Source organism: Diplodia seriata (assembly GCF_021436955.1).
Source record: "Diplodia seriata strain FDS-637 chromosome Unknown scaffold_1, whole genome shotgun sequence".
Classification (NCBI taxonomy): Eukaryota; Fungi; Ascomycota; class Dothideomycetes; order Botryosphaeriales; family Botryosphaeriaceae; genus Diplodia; species Diplodia seriata.
In genome coordinates, this window is record NW_027117308.1 from 698090 (window position 1) to 706613 (window position 8524).

An 8524-nucleotide genomic window follows, 5' to 3' on the forward strand; every position below is an offset into this window, starting at 1 on the left:
GGTTGGGCTTGGGCTGGTTTATCCGAATGCCCTGTCTGGCTGTTGCTAGCGGCTGCGAGGTCTCAAAGCTCGTAACGGGGAACTCGCCCCGGCTTTCATGCGGGCTGCTCAATTCTCCGGGCCTCTTTCCCTTGTCTTCCTTCTTGGCGCGGTTTGCAACGGACTTATATTTTAATGCAGTCTTTGAAAACGCTCCATTATGTCCTTTGTTGCTTGCCTTATGCGGAAGTTGCTACATCGCAGCACTACGGGGTCTTTGTTGAAGATGCGAATAGCAGTCCTTCTTTCCGCAGACTTTGAATTCGAACATCTCTGGCCCCATCACCCCCAGAATACACATCCACTGAGATCAGTATTACTGGTCGAACGTACAGTCGATAAAATGCCCCCCAAACGCCGTAAGCAGACGACTCGGAAGCCTGAGAATCATGCATTCAATGTGTACGCAAGTCAGGAATACAACGATGTCGCGCAAGAGCTTGGATTCACTGCCAGAAACCGTCGAACCAAACGAAACTGCAAGTCATACGATGGTCTTTTTCCGATGTCGGGTCTCCTAATTTTGTCTCTACAGACCTAACCGTCCTGGATGCTTTGATCGAGCGCTGGAACGCGATGCCGTTGGACCTGAAGCGGTATTACGAGTACCAGATCGAGAAGCATCACCCGCTGCGCCCGGACAGGTACAACAGTCGGATCGATTTCAAGTACATGTGGCCCGACCCGGAGAAGGTGATCCTGTTCACGCTCAGCCATCCGATCACGAGAACCGAGCACGGCAAGATCATAAACCCCGATCGGAGTACGTCTTCTTCCATCGGCGGCATCTTTTCGTTCCTAGCGCTGATAAAGTACGTACAGACGGGTATATCTGCGCCACTCGGCCTCGATTCAAGGATGATTGCCCCCGCAAAATCAAGAGGAAGCTCAGACGGAGCTATTGGACGGCGCTCCGATCGCGAGGATACTTGGACCAGAACTTGATTCCGCCCAAGATCCGGAATAACAGGCGACCGCCCATACACGAGATAAATTACGACTTTTACTCTGACTGGGAATGGAAATTTATGCGAGACAAACTTCCGGTGCCCGGGGAGGGATCTCGCTGGGTTTTTCACAGGTTCCTCCTCGCCGCCGAGGTGAACCAAGTCGGTGTTTGGCGGAAGGTCAACGCGAACAATACGAATATTACAGAGGACGTGAGTGTGGGCTGAGCACATCTTTGCAGTGCTCACCGGCTAATCAAAGACATGCAGCGGAGAGTGCTCAAGACGGAATGGATGTTTGTCGGCCCAGTGAAGGTCGATCCTGTAGTCGAGATTGGCGACCTCGAGGGCCACATTCACGAACTTATGTGGGAGAAATGCCCGGAGTACGTCCCGCGCATATACAACCACAGTTGGGACGACTACCCCGTCAAGGTACACATCGACGGTGCAATGCGCGATTTGGTGAAGCGGTTGTCGTATCTCGAGCTCGAATGGCTGCCGCACGGCGATCTCCATCAACTCCTGTGCCACTATTCCTTGAACAAACGAATGCTGCCCGAGCCGTTCATCTGGTACGTAACAGTCCCGACCACATGGGGCGCACAAAACACACAGCTGACATCCAAACAGGTACGTCTTCCTCGCGCTGGCCAAGGTGGCCGTCATCTGCCTCAACGGGCGCGTGTCGGACACCAAGGACCCGGCGTGGGACCGCATCTGCCACCTCGACATCAAGCCGGAGAACATCTTCCTGGGGGCGCCCGACCCGGCCGCGCCGCTGGAGTGGGCGCGCGCCTACCCCGTCCCCAAGGTCGCCGACTGGGGCATGGCCTACCACACCACCGCCCTGCACCAGGGCGACCTGGACGACCCGCTCGAGTGGCCGCGGAACCCGCAGGACTTGCAGGGCGGAGGGACGTGCGGGTATATGCCACCGGTGAGTGGGAAATGCACATCATCCTACGTACCAACCGGTCTTCCCCCATCACTAACCGCGAAAAGGAACTCCTCACCCGCTCCGCCGTCATCCTATCCGACCTCCACGAGGCCCACTCCCTCTCGCACGACTTACCAAACGGAACCCACATCCACGACCGCAAAACCGTCTTCCCCCGCCCGGACGCGACCCTCGCCCGCATCAACGCGCTCATGCCCTGCCCCAACCTCCCCTACAACTCGCCCTCATGCGCGCCGCCCGACGAGTCGCCTCCGTACAACCCCCGCCCCGAGCGCCTCCCGCCCGACGCCAAGTGCGGCGTCGACTCGTGGACGACGGTGTGGCAGATCGGGACGGTCATCTGGCAGCTCCTCGCAGGGGCGACGGTGCCGGATCGGCGGGTGGATTTCGCGCCGAGGACGCGTGATGATTTTGCGGCGCGCCGTGGTGGTGGTGACGACAACGACGACAGCGGCGAGGACGAGTACGTGGATGGGGATGAGTGCGAGATAGGAGCGGATTTGTCGAAGTACAGAGACTACCCCGCAAGGCGCAATCGTAACGGCCCGCTGCGCCCGAGGTATTCTGGCAGGCTGGTCGAGTTGTGCTATGCGTGTCTGCATGCGGATCCGGCGGAGCGGATGGATGTGTGGAGGGTGTATGAGGAGGTGGTGGCGGGGTGTGGGGATGTAGGGAGGGAGTTGAAGAAGGAAGGGGGGAGGGAGAGGGAGGGGTTGTTGGGGAGAGGAGCGGTGCCGGTGGTGTTGGCGGCGGACAAGTATCCCATTGCTGGTGTTGTGTTGAATGATCGGCCGAGGGTGCCGGTGAGGCCTTGATTTACATTGCTTTTGCTTTTTTGGGAGGGGGGCTTTTGTGCTGCTGCTGCCTTTTTTCTTCTTCCTTTTCTTTTGCTTTTTCTGGCTGTGAGGGAAGGGGATGGATGGGTGACGAGAAGAATTGGGCCTGCAAGCTCCATCGACGATGTTGTTATCCCTCCTACATAGGCGGTTAATTCCAAGGTCCGGACGCTTCTCAAGACTCGTATCTACGTCCGGATCTTGTATTCAACCATCTATAACTATGGTGCAATACTTTTTGGGAGGAAGATGCGGGTAGACCCAATTATTTTGTCGTTTGCTGCGGGGGCCAAGTTTCGCTCAAATTGGCAAGTTGATGTCTGGGATCGTCACATGGGGAAGGCTCTTCTCGGTGTTACTCTTCATCACAGTCACGGGGGCACCAAAAGGAAGGAGGCCGAGTATTAGCGTCAATTTCGTGTTTCTGTTTCTGCTGTGTGTGTCCTCTAGTAATTGCTCTCTCTCTCATGTCTCGGTGCTTTTCACACTTTGTCCTGCTGACCAATGGTTAAACGAACAGGTTTATAGCGACACTTATACACAGCCAATCACAAAAAGGCGAGACGATCGGCAGATGGAATGTCGCACGTGGTGCTGCATCACTTGCCATGGCCCCTCTTGTTGCGTGGGGCCCTCGTTTGCTAGTCCCTATCTCTAGCGTTGGTGGTGTAAGTGGGACAGTGAGGTGGGAAAAGCCCCGCACACGCGAGGATCTTCCTCAGCCAACCAAAGACTGGCGAGGAAGGTGTTCGTGAAGGTTGTACCTAGTTGGAGGATGTGATGGAAGGATTCGGATTGTGACCGGGTTCGCGTTCTGGTCGGCAGTTCCCGATTCTTCCTTTCTCGGAAGGCGCGGTAGGATTCCGGAGTAAACCAGAACGTCGGAGTAGCTTTCTTCACGTCACCTGGTGGTGGTCGAATTTGGCACTTTCCCGGATGCGGGATGTCTTGTCTTCGAGTGGAACAATGGAATCACTCTTAATCCTGCAGTGCTCTACGATTCTGCAGAGTGCTTCACACCGGTCGACGATCAGCAAAGGCCTGGATTCCACGGGTTTCAAGTGCCGATTGGTGCCACGCGATCAGGACAGGCACGGGGAGGGGGAAATGATTGAGGCTCAACTGTCTCGACGAACCCGGTAGATCAAGACAAGGCGGCCACAATGACGAGATGATGAGACCCGTTCTCAAAAGGTTCCCGCTCATTAACGACGAACCCCCTGCAAACGGCTGACCACAAGAGCAATTGACGCAAGCTGATTGGCCGAGGCAGGGGTGGTGAGGGCGCCTGGGATTGGGGGCCAGCCAACGGCTTCAGCCGGTTGCGACAATTTATTCATACCAGTGGATCGGGTTCGTCACGCTTACCCGTCCATCCGGGACGGCCATAGGCTGGGGAAGAGGATGCTTGGCCTGGGTTTCCCAGAGAGGCACGCCTGGTCGGCAAGATGGAAAGTGTTCGCCCTGAGTCGGACACGTCAGAGATGTGACGAGAGAAGCGAGGTTGGGAGATGCAGAAGCAAGCACGCGGCGCAGCAGAGGCACACAGAAAGTCAGCCATCGAGCGTCCCGTCGTCGTTAAGCGCGAGCGTGGATCCTCCGGCTGCGGGAGCAGATGGATTCAGCAGCTCTCCCCATCTGCAAACGGGCCGACGAACCAGGTGGGCGGGCTGAGGACTGATGAGGAAGTGTAGCGCAGCGAGCCGGGCCACGACGAAGGGCCGCTGTGCGCCTATCGCGCGCGGGAAGGCGGCGCAGGCGGCACGGAAGCGTGGAAGCTTGGACGGGTTCTGCTGCGAGAGCGCCACTTGGGGGTTCCGCGCGAATGGATGGCGATGGTGGAGCACGCGTGTTGGGCGGGGGATGAGTTGTGGTGGTCAGGGCCAGCCGGGGCCTTTTTCCACGCCGCAGCCTCGCGGTCGCGGCTGCCTGGCCGGCGCAGGGAAGACTGACCGGTGTGCCAGTGTCGGCGTCAGACTGTCCTCTCGCCAGCCCTGCGGCCCTGCACGACTCGGGAGCGCAGCATCGTGGCAGATCCGACACCGACAGCTGGGTTTAACTCTGAGCGTTGTCGCGCCCGAGCGCCCAATGGGCGGCCGTGCTGGACCGGTGCTGAGGCTCGGCGGCTAACAGGCCTATGGCAGCGCGCGGGCGAGGCTAGCGCTGCGCTGGAGCGAAGGCTGTGGGCCCCGCCGCATCTGCTGCGAGCATCGCCCCGGCGGCCGCTTGAAGCTGGCCGCCAGAGCTGCGCAAAGACGTGTGCTTCTGCGAGCGAGAGAGCGGTGCGCGACTGCAGAGCTGTGCCACCCGGACCGCGACACCAACGTGAGGGGCGCAACCTGCCCAGCCTGATCGCCCACCCGCTGCCCTTAAACCCGCCCTAGCCCAGACGCCCATACAACCGCCGCCCCTCGATCCCCCAGCGCCAGCGCCAACCACGACGTCCACCAGCCAGAGCCCGCACCGCGGCTCCCTTCGCGCGCGCGACCCCATACCCGCCGTGTCGCAGAGCAGCATGGCCGCCGCGACCCAACTGATGCCCTCGACCGCCCAGCAGCAGGCCAACCTCCAGTCTGCCTTCAGTCCCTACACAGACTCGCCCGCCTCGCCCGCCAACTTCAACCCGCACTTCCACCAGGCCAGCCGGTGAGCCTCCCGCCCCAGCAATTGCATTGCGCACTGACGCTGACCTGCCAACCAGCTCGTCGTCTGCCCCCACGCCGTCCGATTCGCTGCAGCCGCCCTCGCCGTACGGCTTCGTCGAGCCGTCGCCCGTCGACAGCAATGACAGCAACACCACCAACACCACCGACATCGACGATGAGTCGCAGGACGGCACCGCCAGCAGCAGCCATGGCAGCAGCAGCATGAGCAGCCAGGACAGCGAGCCCGAGTCCTCCGCCCCGTCGACGCTGCTGCAGCTCGACACCTCGGTGCGCCAACGCTCCAACTCGGACGACCAGCCGCAGTCGGTCATCCATGCCCCTCCCGGCTACCGGCACTTCGCCGCCCAGTCGCCCGCAGACACCGAGAGCACCGACAAGTCGGCCTCGACCGTTGTCTCGCCAGACCAGCCCAATGCCGACCCGCCCAGCGAGCCCCACAACGCCGCAGATGATTTGCACCACGCCCAGTCCGAGCCCCCGCCAACGCTCGACACGTCAGTCCCGGGCCGGCATGACAGGACCACGCCACGCGCGCAGACGAGACAGGAGGCCGACGAGGAGCGCAAGCGGCGGAGCCGACCAAACAGCCGGCTTGAAGGTGCGCGCCCCGGTCCATTGGCTGAACCCCACATGCTCACCTCTTCTCCAGACATCGCTGAGACGGACGCGCAGTCGGAGCTGGACTCGGAGCTGGGCACGGAGCTCAGTGATGGCGACGAAACCGACGCCGACCAGCTCCAGACAATGGGCCAAGCCCTCGAGGACCTCAACCAGGCCGAGCAGGAGGTGAAGGCCCTCAAGACGGCCCTGACCGAGTGCTGGACCCTCTGCAACACCCTGGCCGGCCTGAGCTCCATCCACCGCGAGCGCATGTTCAACTTCTCCGGTCTGGGCGACCAGGGCGAGCAGGCGTGGAAGTCGTGCTGGCGGCTGTGCCAGAAGCTGTACGAGAGCCGCGAGGAGGGTTCGGCCGGCGAAGTGCGACCCACGTTGGAGCTGTGCCGGGACTTTTGCCAGGCCCTGTTCGAGGCCCGGCATCGTGTCGACGAGGCGTCGGATTCGGTGCTCCGCGTGAGCTTCGAGCTGAACAACCATCTGTACAATACCGCCGACCGAAACCTGCCCGAGGCCTTCCGCGAGCGGACGCTGGACTTCTACATCACGCTCTGCCACAGATTGATGAAACAGCGGACATCGCTGCCTCAGGAGACCGACTCGCTGCTCCGCGCCTGCTGGTCGCTGGCCGAGATGCTGTTCAGCATCCGTCAGAACCGCCGGGATGGTAAGCCGCCGGACGAGGAGCTCCTGGGGTCCGCCGTCCAGGCTTGCTGGGAACTCTGCGACCTCTTCCGCGAAGGATGGACCCAGATCCGTCCTGACCGGGGCACCCCTCGGCCGAGTCAATCCGCATTCCCCACGGCACCCTACAACGGATCAAGTCAGCGCGGCCGATCCACGGTTCCTGCCGAGTCGGAGCGTTCGCTGGATTTGAGCTTCCACAGTGCCATTTCCCTGCCTCCGGAGACACCCACGACGATATTCGACGACGTTGCTGAGAGTTCTCCCGACGAGCCAAACGTGCCCAACATTCTCGTGCTGGGGCCCGAGAACCATACGACGCGCACGCACAATCGCTGGTCTTCGTCGGCGTCGATCCTGTCGGGCTACACAGAGACGTCATCGCAACGGTCCAGTTCGACGGCAAGAGCGGGCCGCGAAGATCCTCATCTCATCCGCTTGAAGACTCTCATCCTGCGGGCAGCCATGAACGCGGGTTACACGCGCACGGCGGCCATGACGCTGCCCGAGTTTGTCAAGTCGCTTCCGTCCAATAGCTTCGGGTCGCAACCTTGGCAGACGGAGCTGTTGCTGTCGTACAAGAAGCTGGTCTTGGCGGACCCGACGTTGCGGGTGCCCGCGGCGCAGCTGACGTCGCGTCGGCTGGGGGCTGCGGAGGTGGCGATGGCGGTGCAATGGATGAGCCGGGCGGAGCAGTTTAGCTGGTTCAAGGATCTATACAGGCTCGTCTTTGGCTTTTTCCCCGAAGACAGCGTGCAGAGGGGCAATGTCGTCATCCAGACCTGAGCTGCAGCGTGATGAGTCCTTTGGGTAAGCCAGCCCCCCCGAGAGGCGCTGTGGGAGCGAGAGTCCGGCCCGGTGGACCGGCTCAACGTGGACGAGCCGTGTCTCGGATGCAACAGGGGTCCGGGGGATAGAAAGTCTGTAGGGGAGGACAAATGGGGTTACGCGGACAATGGATTGGCAAAAAGGATTTGGATGCTTGGGATGATTCTATACTACATGTGTGCTTCTTTTTTCATTTTCGTATAGCGGGCTGGCTGGTTGGCTCTTGTGTGTTGGATCGTGGACTTTGTTCGATACCCCCTTCCCCGTTTCTAGTCCTATATCCGCTTTTTTCTTTTACTTGTTCCCTTCTCATCTTCGCCACACTTGGATCTCCCCCGCGTTGTTGCGAAGAATTCGGTTATGTTGACTTCTACTACTTACTCCCGTGCCGGTTACATCTCAAAGCAACATCTGTTCTTTCTGCAGCCGGGCCTGCCTCTCTTCTCGTTTCCTCCTCGGGACTTCGACTCGACTCGACCTGGTTTTTGTTGTCGGACCCGCTCCGTGCGTGCGTGCGTGCGCCTGAGCGTTTTCAATGATTGACCGACTGACTGCTGTGGCCATTATGCATGCAACGCGGACATGCTGCATGTATTGTGCGTGTCTTTCGCTTTCCCGCTTTCGTGTTGATTTCTCTTTTTTCCTCTTTCCTTCTGCCGTTCCCGTTGACGTCGTATCACCACAGCTAAGAACCTCGCTTACATACTCCCGGGGCTTGTGTGATGACCCAAATGACAGCCAGCAGCCGCAGCCGCAGCCGCAGACGCGCGCAACATTGCTTTTTCCTCTCATCCTCCTCGAACGATACGATCTCGACGATGACTGACCGGGGGCCGGGTTGTTTAGATTCTTGCCTGCTTGCCTGCATATGTATGTAGGGCAGGGGTAAGGGGGGATCAGGCAGGCAGTGCGTCACTTTGCTTTTTCCTCCTTCTTTCGCCGTTGCCT

The 8524-nt window shown here is 60.0% G+C and overlaps 2 protein-coding genes across 2 annotated transcripts; both read left to right on the forward strand.

Moving 5' to 3' along the window:
* Positions 1–544: 544 nt before the first annotated feature.
* SLS55_000219 (uncharacterized protein) lies at positions 545–2762 on the forward strand (the record flags this gene model as incomplete). The annotated part of the gene is made up of 5 exons (XM_066771733.1): positions 545–551; positions 575–802; positions 1249–1561; positions 1620–1926; positions 1992–2762. 5 exons carry the CDS (start codon positions 545–547, stop codon positions 2760–2762), a joined length of 1626 nt encoding a protein of 541 aa, XP_066637012.1.
* Positions 2763–5298: 2536 nt separating this feature from the next.
* On the forward strand, positions 5299–7534 carry SLS55_000220 (uncharacterized protein; the record flags this gene model as incomplete). Its single annotated transcript, XM_066771734.1, has 2 exons — positions 5299–5429; positions 5485–7534. 2 exons carry the CDS (start codon positions 5299–5301, stop codon positions 7532–7534), a joined length of 2181 nt encoding a protein of 726 aa, XP_066637013.1.
* Positions 7535–8524: the final 990 nt, after the last annotated feature.